Source organism: Carassius carassius, chromosome 7 (genome assembly GCF_963082965.1).
Source record: "Carassius carassius chromosome 7, fCarCar2.1, whole genome shotgun sequence".
Lineage (NCBI taxonomy): Eukaryota > Metazoa > Chordata > Actinopteri > Cypriniformes > Cyprinidae > Carassius > Carassius carassius.
The window spans coordinates 7801358-7821351 of record NC_081761.1 but is presented as its reverse complement, the minus strand read 5'-3'; the positions used below and the strand labels follow the sequence as shown (position 1 = coordinate 7821351).

At 35.0% G+C, this 19994-nt stretch overlaps 1 protein-coding gene across 1 annotated transcript in view; it reads left to right on the top strand.

The window, feature by feature from the left end:
* Positions 1–219: 219 nt before the first annotated feature.
* The window catches only part of LOC132143464 (protein tweety homolog 3), a 35072-nt gene continuing 15297 nt past the window's right edge, over positions 220–19994 (top strand). The window contains exons 1-4 of the mRNA XM_059553689.1: positions 220–631; positions 959–1105; positions 12081–12250; positions 19856–19967. Of these exons, the coding sequence (XP_059409672.1) occupies positions 980–1105; positions 12081–12250; positions 19856–19967 (408 nt within the window). The 5' untranslated portion in view covers positions 220–631; positions 959–979. The remainder of the gene's footprint in view (positions 632–958; positions 1106–12080; positions 12251–19855; positions 19968–19994) is intronic.

The following is a 19994-nucleotide window of genomic DNA, read 5'->3' as shown; positions in this document are numbered from 1 at the left end:
ATCAATCGGATCGAATTATTATGCAAAATTACTATATGTACAATATTATTATATGTAGTATAATTCAGGTATACGCTTAAAAATCAGGAAAACTGTAGAAAATTGTGAAGAATAATGAAAAATACAGTATGGCCAAAGGGATGTGATTTAAAGTTACGTCGTTTGGCCACTAGAGATCAGTAAACATGAATCCATTTGTGTATCGAAATACATGGCCGTGGATGATTGACAATCACGCCCGTTTCTTACTGTAGGCTGCTCACAAATCACTAGTTCATCCTCGTAATGCTTGCTACCATCGCGTCTATTATGCACCTCAATTTTAACGCGACAGAAATGCCCAAGCACTAATCTCACGCGTCTCCTGGAAGAAAGCGGAGCGAGACCACCTTAAAACAACAGCGGCAGTGAAGATCAAAGGCGTTTAAGCGCTTCCTTCAGCTCCAGTGAATAGCTGGGTAACATGCAGACGGCAGTGACGCAAGGGCTGCGCTGGACAAGCTGAGCAAGAGCACAGAGAGAAACCTGCTGCTGCCGGTTCTCACCCAAAACATCGAAGGACAGGAACTATTTTTCTGTTGTTGAGATCCCCGCAGGTTTCTGCTGGAACTATGGTTTAGGCTGATAACGGGTAAGGATGGGTTCTTGATAACAAAAGCCTGCATGGACGGATTGAAGTTTCAGTGCTAGCATATAAACAATGCATTTTACTGATTCATTATTTGAATTAAGAACATATATAAGATCTGAGTAAGAAGAGCAGATGTAGCTACGTGTGTTGGCGACGAAATTCTGTCCATTTGTTAGCTTGAGGGTCTTTGGTGCAGATTTTAACCCCTGCTTCACTGGAAGCAGCGTGTAAAGAGACACTTTATTAAAGGCATTTGATGCAATGCGACGTGATGAAGCAGCTCAAGTCTGAAATTGGCTGCTAAAAGCTTCATCGTGTCTCTTCCAGTACCAGATCCGCGTGAACACTATGGCTGCAGTGGTCAATTATTCTCCGCTGTGGTGGGTTAACCTTTTCCATCGCCTCCCGCACTTCAACCTACAGTTTCAGCGGACCAGCAGCGATTTCCGCCCGGAGGACTCGGAATATCAAAAGGTAGGTCGAGTTCAAGTGCTGCATGATTAGGAAATACGAGGCACCATCGAGATCGATTCGTGCGCGCGGAGCGGCAAGATCAAAGCATGTTCTAAAAGCATGACGTCACCCTCTCAAGGCTTTTACTGCAGTGTGACTAGTTACTAGTTGGCATTCAGAGTGTCACATATTCCGTATACGGACAGCTAAGTGTTGATAATTATGAATAACAAACACAAAATGTGTGCAACTGATGATAATACATCATTGAAATGTCCTAGAATAGTCAATGATTATGCAGGCAGGCAGTATTTAGCAGTTTAAAAGTAGCTTGATTAGTAATAACCTGAAATCCATGTTAATCAAGCTTGGGAGGGATTCTTATTTTATTTTATTTTTTACCCCTAAGAGTGGTATTTATTCGTGATTAGTTTTAATGACTTCACCATCTTGCCCAGCTCCTCATGTTGCACACTAGAACAAACTGTCCAATCAGTGTGCAGTTACTGTCCAGAAACGATGTTATCCTTAGGAGCTGTGTGGAGAGAGTCAACGTTTGTGTATTTACCCACCCACAGAGATGCATATCAACACCCTGTAGGAGACATTATGTGCTTTTGCATATACATTGCATTTCTACATACATATTGCGACATTTGGTCATCTGTATAATGCTGAGGCATCCAGGATTGCTGTTGTATCTCCAGCATCATTAAAGGAATGCTGCCAAAAATTGGAAAAGCAACCTGTCTGTCAGTATGGTTCTTGGTGTAAACATCAGATTACTGTAGATGTTTTAACATCGTCTAAGATGATCTGCTTTGTGCAGTCGGGTTGTGCATGGTGTCAGCATTGCATCACACTATCAAAATGGTATTACCATGTTTCTTAGGTAATACATACACCATTGTATAATAAGTTCTGTAGCATATTAACATGGAAATTATTCAGTATTCGGTTGGGCGATGTAGCAATGTTCGGTTTTAAATCTTTTGATAATTTTCTCTATATTTATGTGAATGCTCTAAAATGCCTTAAAATTGAGATTTTTTTATTTTAATTTAGGTAATTACTATTAATATGATTATTATCAGATATTTGTAACCGTAATTTAAACCAAACAGCAATTGTTGCCAGGTAGATTCAAAATGTATATTCAAATTTAATTTATATTATATATATATATATATATATAAATGATGACTCAAATGAATCACTTATACAAAAAAAGTTTTGAATCATTTCATTGAATGATTCATAGAAATTAATCAAGCATACGAACTCTAGTGCAAATTTTACTGCTTACATTTAAATAAAACTTAACAATCATACCTGTGTGATGATGACAATACTAGTTTGATAAACCAGAATCTAGTAAACTTAAAGGGATAGTTCTCCCAAAAATGAAAAATTCTGTCAATAATTACTCACCAAAGGAGTTCCAAACCTGTAAAACCTTTGTTCATCTTCGGAACACAAATTAAGATATTTTTGATGAATTCATAGACCGCAAGCATACTACCATGGTCAAGGTTCAGAAACGTAGCAAGGACGTTAATAATAGTCCATGTGACATCAGTGGTTCAACCGTAATTTTCTGAAGCTACAAGAATACTTTTTATGCGCAAAGAAAACAAAAATAACGGCTTTATTCAACAATTTGTCTCCTCTGCATCACCCTGGCACCATTTCAGAGAGTATCCTCTGAACGTAAACAACATATGCTGTTCTTTGTCGGCTGCGCCACGTGGATACGTTGTCTACGTTGTTTATGCATTGATCTGAATATAAACAAATGACACTGAATGACACTGATGTGAGCTATCCCTTTAATGGTTGAAAAAAAAGAACATTAAAAATCATTGTGAAGTTGCTTAATTTTAGATTTTAAAAATCGTAATGAAACTTACATCACCAGAGAGAAGTCTGTCGTTTCACCAGAAGATCAGATTTATGACATTTTGAATAGAAAATAAAAAGTAAAAAAATAAAATAAATTGCAACCATAAATTGTTAGCAATAAGTTCACAAATACACATTTCTATAATTGAATGAATGTCATGAATGTTCATTTCATGCAGGCTTTAACAAAATTATATTTGAATAATTTGTGAATATTATATACAAACCCGATTCCAAAAAAGTTGGGACATTGTACAAATTGTGAATAAAAACAGAATGCAATGAAGTTTCAAATTTCAATATTTTATTCAGAATACAACATAAATGACATATTAAATGTTTGAACTGAGAAAATGTATCATTTTAAGAGAAAAATAAGTTGATTTTAAATTTCATGGCATCAACACATCTCAAAAAAGTTGGGACAAGGCCATGTTTACCACTGTGTGGCATCGCCTTTTTATAACAGTCTGCAAATGTCTGGGGACTGAGGAGACAAGTTGCTCAAGTTTAGTAATAGGAATGTTGCCCCATTCTTGTCTAATACAGGCCTCTTCAAATTTTGATTCGTCTGACCACAGAACAATTTTCCACTTTGCCACAGTCCATTTTAAATGAGCCTTGGCCCAGAGAAAATGCCTGCGCTTCTGGATAATGTTTAGATGTGGCTTCTTTTTTGACCTATACAGTTTTATCCACCGGCGAATGGCACGTTGGATTGTGTTCACGACAATGTTTTCTGGAAGTATTCCTGAGCCCATGTTGTGATTTCCATTACAGTAGCATTCCTGTATGTGATGCAGTGCTGTCTCAGGGCCCGAAGATCATGGGCATCCAGTATGGTTTTCCGGCCTTGACACTTACGCACAGAGATTGTTCCAGATTCTCTGAATCTTTGGATGATATTATGCATTGTAGATGATAATAACTTCAAACTCTTTGCAATTTTTCTCTGAGAAACTCCTTTCTGATATTGCTCCACTATTTTTCGCCGCAGCATTGGGGGAATTGGTGATCCTCTGCCCATCTTGACTTCTGAGAGACACTGCCACTCTGAGAGTTACCAATTGACATAATAAGTTGCAAATTGGTCCTCCAGCTGTTCCTTATATGTACATTTAACTTTTCCGGCCTCTTATTGCTACCTGTCCCAACTTTTTTGGAATGTGTAGCTCTCATGAAATCCAAAATGAGCCAATATTTGGCATGACATTTCAAAATGTCTCACTTTCAACATTGGATATGTTATCTATATTCTATTGTGAATAAAAAATACGTTTATGAGATTTGTAAATTATTCCATTCCTTTTTTACTCACAATTTGTACTGTGTCCCAACTTTTTTGGAATCGGGTTTGTACATTGCCCAGCCAAATTGATTGACTACCACGGTATTACCATCTGACAGCATGTACCATGATACCATGGTGCTGCCAGCCTGCCACATTACTTCTCTCTTTTTTTTTATTTTTTTAGTTGTGTTCACTGTTTTAAGAGTTGGACTTCTTTCAGACAGAAATGAAAATCATGGAGACACATTTCAAGATCATATGTCAAGAAGGGCTGTTTACTGTCCACTTCATAAAATAAGGCTTTTTGTCAAAGCAACCACTCTCCAGAGGATCAGTAGGAAATTGCATCCAGCTGCGTGAAATTGCAGCCATGGTTGCCTTTTCTCACTAGCTATAGCTGTCACTGACCACATCCAGAGCTCTCCAGCGCTGTATGGTAAAATGGCCAACAATAGTCACTTGTTTCCAAAAAAGAAATACATGATGAAAAGAAACTCAAGGCTGCGGTAATAGAAATTGATCTCCAAGGTTCCAACATTGTGGTGTGGAGAGATCAGATGAATGTAATTCAATACTGCAATGCATCATCAATTCGGGAAGTCCCTTTAGAGACATCGGCTCATTAATCACAGCAGATTCAGTTGAATATGAATGCAAAAACTCTAGGCTTTTATTTTTTGCTGAGAATAGTTTTCCAAGGTCAAGAAGTATTTTAAGCAATTGCATTCAGCTCTGTGAAACCATTGTGCTTGTGTGTCAGACTCAGCAAGGCCTTGTTTATCTGGGATGCTTGGAGATGAGCTTGGCCTAGTTGGTTAGCCTGTTGGATCTGAGGTCACGGGAAAGCCACAGGGTATGTGGGGGTAAATCTGTATGAGATGAGGTCATGACAAGCCCTTGGGTCTGTCTGGTCTGGCAGAGAGAAGGGAAGAGACTGAGGAAGAGGAGGGGGCTGGGTGTTGTTATTCTCTTCTTGATAAAAGATGAATGCACCCCTTTCTGTGGGCTTCTGTGAAAATGGGGTTTAATCCCTAATGTATCCCAGAGTGCTTTGCAGGCATCCTTTTGTCAAATAGACACATCGTCTTTATGCCAGTACCCCCTCGCTCTCATTCTCACACTCTCATGCATGCATGCTGGGACATATGGGGGTCTGCACTCGTTCACACCGACTCTAATCTGCCAGTACAATGGTTTTAAATGCTTGTAAATATCCACTGTGGTAGTTGATACATAGATGAATATATATTTTAAATAGAGCTGTCAAACAACTTATCGCGATTAATCTCATCAAAAAAAGTTTTTTTGTTTACATAATGTATACTGTGTATATTTAAGTATATGTAAATAAACACATGCACGTATATATTTAAGAAAAATGTTTGTTTAATGTTTATTTATTAAATAAATTTAAATTATATGAACATAAATATATACATGTACATATTTTAAAAATATATACTGTTTATATATATATATATATATGTATTTATTTTATTTAGTTGGTTTTTCTTATGCTCACCAAGGCTACATTTATTTGAACAAAAATACAGTGAAAACAGTAATATTGTGAAATATTATTAATATTTAAATGGACTGTTATTTTTATTTTAATATTTATAAGACATCATATATCTTATTTATTATAGTTTGTTAATATATCAAAGTGTAATGATAATTGTTTCATGCACATTATTTTGCGTTCCATATTTAATTCTACAGTATACATTTTTTTATATTTTCATCTGTGTTGTATTCTTTAATACCGCACTGTCCATGGAGCAGACCTGACTCACATTTCACTGCTGGTTATATATGCTCTATATAATTGTGTATGTGATGAATAAAAATCTTGAATCTTGTAATGGCAAATCTGAAAACCTGAAAAATGACTCCAGTCTTTAATGCCTCAATATTTTTTAAATGATTATATATTATTATATGTTGATTTAGTGCTCACTAAACATTTTTAATTATCAATGTTGAAAACAGTTGTTCTGCTAATTTATTTTTTTTGTTGTTGAAATTGTGATAATTTCTTTATGGACAATGTAAAAGTCTATACTGTCACTCTTGATCAATTTAATTCTTGATGAATACAAGTATTATTGTCAATGCATAAATAGTAAAAAATTTAAAGTACAAATGTTCTACATGTCTTTTATAGTTATTAATATGGGGTCATTGTTTTTTTTTTCTTTTTTTTTGGAATTATAAATAATTATACACATAAATAAATATATATATATATATATATATATATATATATATATATATATATATATATATATATATATATATACACACACAATATATGTGTAATTTAGAAATGCTATATCAATCAGTAATAGTTTTAGCTGGAATATAGAGTGTATGTCTTTAAAAAGACACCTTTGTAAACAGACTTTTCAACAGATGCAGCAGTCCAGCACTACTTCCTTTTAAATGGGTCAAAAATGGCACACATTATGCACCCATGTGATCACACATAGCCAGTGCCATGTCAGCATTATTCATCCCCCAATGCCTCCCTTCAACCACCCTTAAAACTGTGCTTACATCCGGGCACCGATAAGAAGACATTCATATGCACTTTTGGATTGAAAACATCTGTGCAGTGGCGGGTTCACTTGGATCTAAGGGCACTCAGCACAATAGTTTGTCTGGATCTGGCCCACCAGTATAGCTGCCAAAACATGTCAGCACTTTGTCCTCCTCTTTTCTCTGTACTTTAATGCCACATGGACCTCATCCACAGCCACACTGTGAGTCATTGTGTATTTCTTGTTTTGAGAAGATAATAGCAATTGTCTGATTTACTAATGAACTGTTCTTTGGAATCAGTTCTTTTTAATGAATTAGTCAATTAATACACAACATGTCTGTAATTCGCTTGAGAGCTTTGTTTTAGGAGATAAATAAGTGGGAGACACATGTTAGTACAACAAATAAGACAACTTTTTACAGTATGTATAACTTAATTGAGAACATGGATATACAAATTAGTATTTAACTAAATATTTAAGCCTGTTTCACAACAACAGTATAGCATAGCCACACAGGGACTTCTGGGAATACTGTTGGAGAGATAATTCACCCCAAAATATTTAATGAAAATCATTGGGGTCCAAAACAGCACGGGTCCTGGCTTTCATAGTACTGCAATGAAAAAAAAAGGAAAATATGAATGTCCTGTGCCAATTTGTACATAAAAAGTATTTATTTATGCATAGATTCAGTTAACAGAACACAAAGGACAAGGGAATCTGTACACCAAACAAATTCAGAGTTCAAGATCCATTGAAAAGAAGTATTTTATTGACGATTAAAGTGAGAAGTGCACTAAAAAAGTGACACAAAAAGCGCATGATTCATTCCATCATTGACTATCTTCAGTGCTTAAATGTTTTACATTTTAAGGCACGAGTTGGAAACACTAGGCGTTTGGTGTGTGAATTCTTTTTTTTGTCATGTATTGAAAAGCATAAATTATTTTTGTAAATTAAGTATGTATTTGATATTCAAACATCTCAGTATTTATTTGCATGCTCTGAAACTTAAAAAAACTATTTTTCATTTAATTTTATCTTAATCATTATATCAACCAAGGCACTTTTGCTGGTAAAAAAAATTTCATACACATTTTTGTGTGTGTATGACAGAATTTTGTTTTTGGATGAACTTTCCTTAAGTGAATCTGAATCTTTTTGAATTGCTTTGTTGAAACCAAGTGTCCAAATGAAACAAATCACTACAATGATTCATAACACTGTGATTGTTGTAGATATTGTTCTGTAGATTCCTATTAAGAATTGAAGTAACTAAACTAAAGATGCAAGTTTTCCTCTTTTACCATTATTTCTGTACTAAAAACCCAGAAGTTCCTTTGCTGAAATGGGATTAGCAGATGCTGCACATCTGTTTTGGTTGGTATCAGGCTTCTGTTTTCTCAGCATTACTGTACTAAAGACCTTGGCAAAAAATTTTGTCTGTTCTGCGGCCAGAATGAGAGGAATTTATGATTCTTTCTAAATCTGCAATAATTTGAGAAGATTTCCGTTTGCTGAAGACAGCTTCTACAGCTGAGTTGCCGTTCTCGTTTGATGTGTGGAAAAATCACTAAGGTTTTTTTTTCTCAGCAGGGAATGTTGAAACAATTAAAAGCATATTGGGCAGGAAAGGGGCCCAGCTGGCAGGAAGTCACGAGTAGCGATGAAACGATTTAGACCAGAACACTGAGCTGAGAGGAAAATGTCATTGTGCTTAAGTGACTGATTACTGTTTTAGCTAAACTATTATTATTCTCAGTACAGATGGGGTTCATATAGTGAATTAAGTGTGGTTTTGTCAAAAAGCGGTGTGTGCTATAACATATTGCTCAGTAAAAAATCTTTTGTTATTGACCAGATCCTAAAGTTCTACACGAAGATTTACATGCACATTAATGAAATAATCTGGCTTTGATCTGGCTGTTTTTTTTTTTTTTCATTTTTTATATGTAACTGCTGCTACTCAAAATAGCTCTTTGTTTTATGTAGTATCTATGTTGATGTAAATAATAGAACAATATTTTTATACACAGTTAATAATTCACACAAAATATACTTAAAATTCAAGTAAATATTTTACAGTAATTTACGTGCACATAAGTGAAATTTTTTAGGTTTTTCTTTTTGGATGAAGATCCCATTTATAAACTGTTTTAGATCTGTAGATCTTTAGTAGTGGTCATCTGATTTGTTTATACTATTATTTTACAAATGTTTTGCTTCAAATACACATAAATATTAAATACGATGTACTGTAAGTAAACTTTAATATACAAAAATAATCTTATTAATCTTATGTTGCACATTTTTTATGATTTGTCCAAACCTGAGGTGGATTGTGGGACTGGCACAAATCATTTTGTGTTTTATATTTACCAGTTCTACTACTTAAAAGTAATTACAGAAAAATTTTGACTTTAAAAACGTATTTGATTTGCGCACACACATTCATAAACAATCCGGGTTTGGTTTGAAGGCATTCCTGTAATTAGATAATGCCAACTTCCTGCCATTTTGCTCTTTATTACTATAGAGTCAGCCCAATACATTCTTAAATTCAATCTCTCCCTCCCTGTGTCTCTGTGGGTTGGTTATAAGATAATTACATTTGAGAGTTGCAGACTCCCTCCCCTATTCCCATCCTCTCCTGGATTGTTTTGTCTCGTCTCTCCTCTTTGGTCTTTATTGCTGCATGTCTCCTTTTGTGATTACAATTAAATCAGCTATACCTAAATTTCATCACATGTCCAGGAAATCTCAGCTTCATAAACTTGGTTTAGTTTTATATAAAAACAGTAGAAGCCTATGGTATATCCTCATTTAGATTTGCAACGCGAGTGTTTGTGCGTGACAGCTGATAATGAATCCTCTCTAATCTCTTTACGGATGCTGTCATTGGTGAGTGACTCAAATGAGCTTTGACAAATCAACAGACAGAAGCCGACATCAACTCGCTCACAGATCTCACAGACGACCAGGGATGGATAATGAAGTGTAAATTTCATGACACCAGTTTTAAGCCATAACACAATATCTCAGCCCACTCAAGATAGAAGCTGAACTTTAAGGGTGAAAATGACTTCACTAAGTGTCGCTGCTGTTGGTGATTCTGCCATGATGAGAGTTTGTACAGGGGCGAATGTATATCAAACTGGGTCATTCTGGGTATTTGAGGACAAATTAGTGATCTTACTCTATTTCTTGAGTGATTCTAGTCTGAGCATGTGATTATCAGCAGTTTGATGATGCCATGTTTCTTTTCATGCCCTGAATTGTCTTTCAGTACGGTTTGTAGTAGTGTTGTCACAGTACCAAAATTTCAGTATTCGGTACCGATACCAGTGAAAATCCATGGTTCTCGGTACCAAAGCAAAACACAAAAATATGCTAATAAAAAAAAAACAACAACATAAAACCAATGCCATTCTTTATACTTATTTACAATTGTGTTTAAAGTTTTTCTACAAGTAATATAATTATGAAAAACCGTAAACAAGTTTCACCCAAATATAATTTCTTTTAATTAATGAAATTTAAACACATTTTATTTTTGGTAAATAAAGTGGATTTGCTTTTAAAATTAAAACATGGAAGAAATATTGTGTGATTTATTTCTTTAAAAAATTAAGTTTTATGAATTTTTTCAACAGTAGTAGCAGTATCGCATACATTCTATTAAATAATAGTAATATTTCTAGCACAATGCTTTGACGGGTTGACATGAATACCTTTAAATTGACACTGGTTTTACTCAAATGAAACGGTAAAATGCTTGAGAAGTGACTCAGAACAGTTCTGGTGATGTTATTTATGTATTTATGTCCTCATTTTGACTCAAAGGTCCTCGACAATTCATTTTGTGATTCCTGACGTTTCAGCAGCCATATGTTCTTTAATAAAAAAGACTATTTGAGGGGGATCTTAATTGTATGTTGTTTTAGCATTTATTAAACGAGAATGTTATAATACTTATATACTAATATTTTAAACCAATTTGTTTGTTTGCACTAGTTTGCTAGTGAACCAATGGTTTAAAATAAATGCTTTTGGTATTTATAGGTGCTTGCTACATTTGCCCTTAATTCTTGTTATATGATCTAAATTGATGATAAGATTAGTCATAAAATTAGATTAAACGTCAAAAAAAGCACAATCCACTAATAGGCGACATGTGCTGTTTTTAGAAGTACTTATGATAGACTACACAACTTTTCAAATCTGGACAGATTTACTGTTATCATCATACACTGCATGATTTTCTTAGAAATCTGTCAATTCGCAGACTGGCTCATATTTTCAGCAACAGGCGTCAGCTTGTCCAGACTGTAAATCTGGGCCAAAGTCGTGTAGTGTATTTCAGCTATTAGCGACCCTTGCCCTGGCAACAACCTGGAATGCTTTGCAATTCTGCTTGGCAAGCATCCCTCAAATTGTCTTCAGAAAACAAAATGCGGAATATAGGCTTGTAAAAATGTAGTTGATATATATATTATTATATATATATAAAAAGTGTATTGCAAAAATAATGTGCTGCTTGAGTAAACAAAGGACATCCCCAATTTATTCCATTAAATGAAAAGATATGGAAGCTAACTATTCCTTATCTTTGTATGTTAAAGAAAAAGACAAATGTGAACTACCAAAACCATATTTTTTAATGTGATTGATTAAAATAGGACATGCTTCTCAAACAGCTTGTTAGTACCGGACGAACATTCAGAAGATCGTTTCCTTTTTTAGGGGTAGATTATGGATTCCTGTGATTTTTGATGGGAACGTTGTTCCAGAACAAACAAGGGATGTTGATTTAGTATCATATTCATATGCTAGTTCTTGGCACCATGTTGTGTGTGAGTGTTTATAAGACCAAAAGAAGTCTCCCATGTATAGCCTGACCTACATTCGCTGCATATGGAGAAAAATCTAGATCATTCATGACACTTCTTCTGGTTCAGTGGAAGAGCTTGTGGATGTAGATCTGGATTAAACATGCAGAACTTCTAAAAAAAACCTCCCCTTGTATCTAAAATCAGAGTGTTTCCCATTCAGAATAGCTGCTTATAATAGTCTTAAACAGTATATTACTCCAGATTACAGTTAAAGAAAACATGCGATACTGTACAATAACAAAAGATTTTGATCGGAGGAACCAGCATTCAATGACCTCATTGTGTTCTTAATTGTTCACGGTTCATTTACTGCTACACTAAAAACAATGAAGACTCAATGACTCCTTTTCTCTCTCTCTTTGCAGTCTGTGTTGTTGCTAGGTGCAGTAGCATTGGTGTGCTTGGCGCTCGACCTCCTCTTCCTCCTCTTCTATTCCTTTTGGCTGTGCTGCCGTCGAAGGAAGAACCAGGACTCGCCCAGCGCCGACTGCTGCTGCACCGCTTGGTGCGTGATCATCGCCACGCTCGTGTGCAGGTCCGTGGTTTGCACTCTTGCACAGTTAAACATGAAACACTCATCGCTGCCTCCACGCACACATCATATGGCAATACACATCATAAGTTCCAGTTAATTGGGTGGCACGATTGGACTTCCACACAAATAAATCTGTCAATGAAATCCATCCAGTTGGGAACATTTTGGCTGTGCTCCTAAACCTAGAGAACTGCCAACATAGGCAGAAAACTGAAATGGAAGTTTGTTGTTGAATAATTGTAAAGTAATAGTTCACCCAAAAATGAACATTTCACCCTCTGGCCGTCCAGATGTAGATGGGTTTATTTCTTCATCAGAACAGATTTGGTGAAATGTAGCATTACATCACTTGCTCACCAATGGATCCTATGTAGTGAATGGGTGCCGTCAGAATGAGAGTCCTAACAGCTGATAAAGTGTACAAATGCAAGAGACTTAAAGGAATAGTTCACTACAAAATTAAAATGATCATTTACTTGCCCTCGTGTTGTTCCAAATCTGTGACATTCTTTCTTCTGTGGAACATAAAAGAAGATATTTTAAAGAATATTCTGACATCATTTATATGTACTGTATAAAAAGGCATTATTCACAATATCTTTTATGTTTCACAGAAGTAAGAAAATCATACAGGTTTGGAATGACACGATGGTGAGTAAATGATGATGGAAGGATTTTTTTAGTTGATCCATCGCATTAAATATCTGCCAAGATAGTAGTCAATTACTAGAGAATGGTAAATTCAAACAGGAACCTTCACTCCAAAAAGATATGTATTTGTTACCAAAAGCAAAACAAATAAATAAAAGAACTAAAGCTCTTAAGTACTTGCTGTATGACTCATAAATGATGTAACACATATGGCAGCTTATTAAACGCCTAACCCACGCTGATGAGCACCGCTGGCCGTGATTCATGTGAAATAGTAGGTGTGTGTTTCTCCTTGCAACGGATGGTACCTCATCTGTGTTTTTAGGTATAATCCCGGTCTAATTCTCAAGCGCACAGGCTTTGCTTTGTTAACCTTTTCATTGTTCAGGATATATCCTGTTATAACTTTTAAAAACTTTTCACAATCCACATGCTGTTACATTTGATTGTTGGGTTAACAAGCTTCCATCTGCTTTCTTGTCACTTTTGCTAAATCAATCAATGTTCTGTTTGTCTAAGCTAGCTGCAGTGTGTCTTGTTGTATACATTTGGTCTTTTGTGAAAACGTCTCTAATCATTCCTGTCAGATCTCTTTAAATATAGAGAGAGGTGAGAGGTCAGTTCAGGCTGGCAGCCAGTCCACGCTGAGCCCAGGACACAGAGGTTAATTAGTTTAATCAAGTTAAAAAAAGGTTAGAATAATGCAGACTGAATGAGGGTTATGTGCAACAAACTTCCGTATTCTTAAAAAGAGGATGCATTGCTTCCGGTTCAGCTCTTTTGTATGTGCTTTGTTAAATATGGAGCTGTTTTAATCAAAGATGAGCCAAACTGATGCACATCACATATGCAGATTGATATCGAAAAGTTTATTTTATTTTTTATTTTAAATAAAACACCAACAATACAATTGCTAGTCAGGTTAGGTTAACTGATTACCTTAAAAGTGCATAGATATCGCCATCAGTTTTGTCAGGTGATGTTCGACGTATACCCCATTGACCTGCAATGACTCTGTTTAATAATACCAGCTGCTCTTTTTAGTGCTCGTGATGCAATAATAAAGTGAAATCTTGAAATAAAAGCCGCTCAACACTACTGTGATTTTTTTTTAAATTATTATTATTTTTTAAGGGGTGTCTGTGTTTTAGTTGTTTACACTTCATCAGTAAAAGATGATCTAAAAAGAACTGCTTGTTGTGACCTGAGATTTTCGGCTGCTTCATTTATGTTAATAAAAAGCTGTGATTGTAGCTGAAGGATTTTACACGGTTCTGTTCTAATTAAAGTTATCATTTTTGTGCACAACCCTATGGAGTGAAAGCTCATTTTAGTTACTTATGCCATTTTAGAGATAAAAACAAAAAACAAAAAAACATTCACAGGAATATTTGTTCATGTGAATGTGATTAATAATAATAATAACAACAAAAATAATTTTCATCAATAATGAATCAGTGTTTGGAATAACGGCGTTTAAAAGAACGGCGTTAGGTAACGACGTTATTTTTTCAGTAACGGGGTAATCTAACTAATTACTTTTCCCGTCGTTACAACGCCGTTAACGTTACTGAACGTTAAATGCGGCGCGTTACTATGCATTGATTTAATATGCAATCCGAATCGCACCCCTGGCTCACACAGCGAGTGAGCAGGTGGGTTAATAACGAGATAAGCGATTATGATTGGCTAAGGCAGAGTCATGTGTTTCATGGTAGCCAATCAGAGCCAGTGTTTTTACACACACGCGCCAGCGGCGCCAAACACACACAGTCACACACACGCAACAGCTACACAGAGATTCGCAGCAGCAGCAGAAATGGCGAGTCAGGAGCAATCCGATGGAAAGTTGGCATTTTCAAGGTGGAGATATAAGCACTACTTCAAATTCATTTTACTCAAAGGCAAGAACGTGCATGTAATGTGTACATGCAATGTGTGACACACGCATCTACAAAGCTAGTGGCCAAAAACACTTTTCTTACAAAGAGTGCAGGATAAAACTCTTGCTGTCTGTTGACGTGCAATAAATCTCGAAAGTTATGTACGAACACCTGTCTGTTCTACTTATTTCAACTGACTTGTGAAAACTGCTAAAAAAAAAAATTCTTTGACATAGCAACTTTTTTTTTTTTTTTTTTTTTTACAGTAACGCAAATAGTTACTTTCCCTGGTAACGAGTTACTTTTATTATAGAGTAATTCAATTACTAACTCAGTTACTTTTTGGAACAAGTAGTGAGTAACTATAACTAATTACTTTTTTAAAGTAACGTTCTCAACACTGATAATGATTATTAATGCCTTTGTTAATAATCATTGTAAATACATTGACATTTAGGTGCTGAAGTGGAAAACACTTCTTAAGTATACAAAGTTACATTAATTTGTGTAAATAATAAGCCATCATTTTGCATACAAATTTTAGATCGTTTTTTTTTTTTTTTTGAACCTTTGTTGATTATTGTTCGAATTACTTTTAGGTTGCTTCTTTGTCTTCTGTTCAGATTATTTTCTGGTCTCTCCTCCCATTTGTCACCCCACAAGGGTCATCAGACGATCTCCTCTTCTCTGTTCCACCCCTTCTGCCTCTCCTTCCTCCTCCTTTCTCTCATCTGTCCTGTATCTGACTCCATGCTTTGCCATTCAGTGCTGTGATTGACAAACAAAGAAGAGATTATTTCCCTTAGATAGATGGATGCAGAAAGAACCAGAGAAAAGGACAATGATGACTTGATTGATCGAGGCAGATGCAGATAAAGCTTAACTGGGGAAAGAGAGCGAGTTGCAGATCAGTGATGGGCCCATGGCAGAGATGAGAGATGTCATGCTGATATGATGGCTCAGATGAAACACATTGTGTCTCATGCATCATTAAGCACATCAAATAGTGCACACATGGACTAATGCACACATGTGCACATGCTCCATTGAGTGACCTAAAACACCAGAGTGCTCTCCTAAAACCCTGATCTCCCTAATGTTTTGTGCCTTTAGTAGCTCAATGTATTCTCATTCAGAACTGTTCAAAATACTCATTTCTGAAACAAAATAAATGTATCCATGAAGTAATATAACATAAGATTTATTTTCAGAAAATGTAATGCTTTTTTATTTTTTTTGCATAAAAGCATAAAACTAAATAAATGTATAATTTTATTTCCAGAAACGGTTTAGTTACCGATATTCTTCACATTTTTATTATTTACTTAATTATAAAAAATTATTTAGCATATTGAGCATCCCTACAAGTATTAAAAGAACATTTAATGTAATCCTTTAGAGACCAGAGTCAGTAGTTCACCCAGTTTGAAGCATGATTCAGGTCAGAAGAAATATAAAAATATTTATCTTAGTTGTTCTCCAATTTTATAATTAATTAATTAATTAAACCATTCATTCATTCAGAAACTTTTTTAAAATTAGTATTTGATTCAGTTTTTTTTCTAGCATATACATTCTTGATATTGTTTTACACCGCAAGTGTCTATTAGAAAATACGAAATAAAATGATACATTTAGTTAGTTTATACTCCAAGCTAAAATTTCCTAATAACAATTCTTATGTAATATTTCTTCACAGATACATTTATTTTGTTTCAAAGATGTTTTTTACACTGATAATTACACATTTACTGGAAATAATGAGAGAAAGCAACTGATCAAGTTTTTTTTTTTTTTTGCAGCATATGTGCGCATATGATTTTGTCCTGGGCTGAAGAAACTCGCCATGGATCAAAATATTTTATTCCTTTCTGTTTTACGTTCTCTCTTTTTCCCTCTGTCCCCCTCACATCAAGTCCCGTCCCCCCCTCTCCCGGCACTGCCTCCTCGGTGCCTTGGCGATGTTGCCATAGCAACAGAATCTGATTTTGAACACTGAAGCTGCGAGATGAATAATGCACTGCAGGTCTCTCTGCCAGTGTGTGTGTGTGTGTGTGTGTGTGTATGTGTGTGTGTGTGTGGGCACTGCGTATATATGAGTGCTATAGCCATAATTATTCAATATCTCTTATCTAACACTGCCATATTCTCACAAAGATTGTGTCTGTTTATATATTTATATATTTGTGTCCACCGTTTAATTGTGAGTACTTTGATAATGCTTTGGCTCAGTAATTCACCTATCAAGCCAGAATCGATTCTATTTAAAGAAGCCAGGACTCATAAAAAGTAATGGCTTATTTTCCAGTACAACGACATTAACCTCAGTTAATCTTGTTAAGGTTGGAATGTCTGAGGTTGTTTGTCCCGACTCACATTCATGTTTGAGTGACCCATATATGTCATCGGTTCAAGCCAACAACATTTCTAAACGAACTTAGACCTGCACATTTAATGAAAATCAATGGAACAAAACCAAAATATTCTGTACTGAAATGAATGTACTATTGTATGTACTAAGAAAAATTTTACTTTTACAAATTATCATGGAAGTACCATTGTAATTAAGGAGCTCTGTTTTTTTAAAGTGTGCTTTAATGGTTCAGTATGATCACATTACCATCTTAAATCAACACTGTTATTTTCATATTCAAGTATTTTCATACTCATACTTTAACAACCAGTTTTGTATACAGTTACTATTACTCTCCAAACAGATCTGTTAGCATATGTGCCCACTCACACGATCTAACAGATAAACACGCAAGCCAATGATTGTTGTCAGTGCTGTTAGCGTGAGAGTTTCTGGGTTATAGTGGGAAAGCCTTGGTGAGCCACGTGACTCCTGACCTTAACAAAGCATGACAGCTTGACCTCTCTCTCGATATCGCTGTCTCACACACTCTTAAGCTTATAAGAGCTGTCCTGTCTAAATCCTCTTGTATTTGAGGGACAGAGAAAAAGAGTAACACATGCAGGAAAATGTGGCATCAGATAAAACTCTCACGCATACACAATAAAACCGCCTTGAGATTAATATACCTGAAATAAAGAAGTGATGTCAAACAATTAATTGCGATTAATTCCTTCCAAAATAAAGGTTTTTGTTTACATAATATATGTTTGTGTACTGTGTATATTTATTATGTATATATAAATACAAACACATGCATGTATACATTTAAGAAAATTATGTTGTTTATATATTAAATATATTTAAATAATAATATAAATGTACATGTCTAAAATTATATTTATATATACATAAATATACATCGTACACGTATTATGAAAAAAACACACGTATTTTGGAAGTTTTAATCATGATTAATCATTTGACAGTACTAAAATAAATGCTTCATTATCGTGAAGTGTTTAAATGGACTGAATGTTTTTTTTTTTTTATGTTTTTGAAATAAGTCTCTTTTGCTTACCATTACTTTTTTGATATATATATATATATATATATATATATATATACAGTCAAGACTAAAAGTTTGGAAACATTACTATTTTTAATGTTTTTGAAAGAAGTTTCTTCTGCTCATCAAGCCTGCATTTATTTGATCAAAAATACAGAAAAAACAGTAATATTGTGAAATATTATTACAACTTAAAATAATAGTTTTCTATTTGAATATACTTTTAAAAAAATAATTTATTCCTGTAATGCAAAGCTGAATTTTCAGCATCATTTCTTCAGCCTTCAGAGTCACATGTAACATCCAGTCTATCACATGATCATTTAGAAATCATTCTAATATTCTGATTTATTATGAGTGCTGGAAACAGTTCTGCTGTCTAATATATTTGATGAATAAAAGGTTAAAAAGAACTTCTTTACTATCACTTTTTTTTTTTTTTTTTTTTTTTTACTATATATATATAATAAAACAGAAATATTATGAAAATTTACAATAATGTTTTTTTATTATTATTATTTGATTTTTTTTTTTAAATGTTCATTCGATGGCAGATCAGAATTTCAACAGCCATTACTCAATTTCTTTTTAAGTATTGTAAATATAAATTGTGGTATTTTTTCAGAGATCCTTTGACTAGAAACTTTGCAAGAAAAAGAACAGAAAACTATGTGAGCAATGTCTGAGATATATCTCAGACATTGCTCACATAGTTTTCTGTTCTTTTTCTTGCAAAGTTTCTAGTCATATGTATGTATATATATATATTATAAAATATATAAAACACACACACACACACACATACACGCTGCTCTACTGGATTGAGATCTGGTGACTGTGGAGGTCATTTGAGTAAAGTGAACTCATTGTCATGTTCAAGAAACCAGTCTGAGATGATTTGAGCTTTGTGACATGGTGCATTATCCTGCTGGAAGTAGGCATCAGAGGATGACTACACTGTAGTCACAAAGGGATGGACAATACTCAAGTGGGATGTGGCGTTTAAACTATGCTCAATTGGTACTAAGGGGCACAAAGTGTGCCAAGAAAATATCCCCCACACCATTACACCACCACCATCAGCCTGGACCGCTGAGACAAGGCAGGATGGATCCATACTTTTATGTTCTTTACACTAAATTCTGACTCTACCATCTGAATGTCGCAGCAGAATTCAAGACTCATCAGACCAGGCAACGTTTTTCCAATCTTCTATTGTCCAATTTTGGTGAGCCTGCGTGAATTGTAGCTTCCTTTTCCTGTTCTTAGCTGACAGTAGTGGCACCCAGTGTGGTCTTCTGCCGCTGTAGCCCGTGTATGTGTATATATACACACACACACACACTTTCTATACACACACACACACATTCTACAGTTTAGGTTGACTATAAACATTCAGTTTTTTTCTGATAAAAGCTGGAAATTTTTGGGAAAGCACGTGGATTAGTTTTATGGTCTTTGTAAAAGTAAAAACATCACTGTCGGTTCAATCAAGTTCTGCTCTGCTAGCCTGGACATTTTCGTGTTTTTGGACTCTTAGCGTTTCAGAATAAAGACATTGGTTGTGTGAGAGTGTTGATTTACAGCCTATATAAAAGAGTCTGCCACATTCACAAGAGCTAATTCTTCTTTTGATCACTTTTCCGCAGTGCTGGCATTGCAGTCGGTTTCTATGGAAACGGCGAAACCTGCGATGGCATGACACGACTGACATACTCTTTGCGCCATGCTAACCAAACAGTGGCAGGCATTGACAAACTGGTGAGTCATTGATGCTTTTGTTTCTTC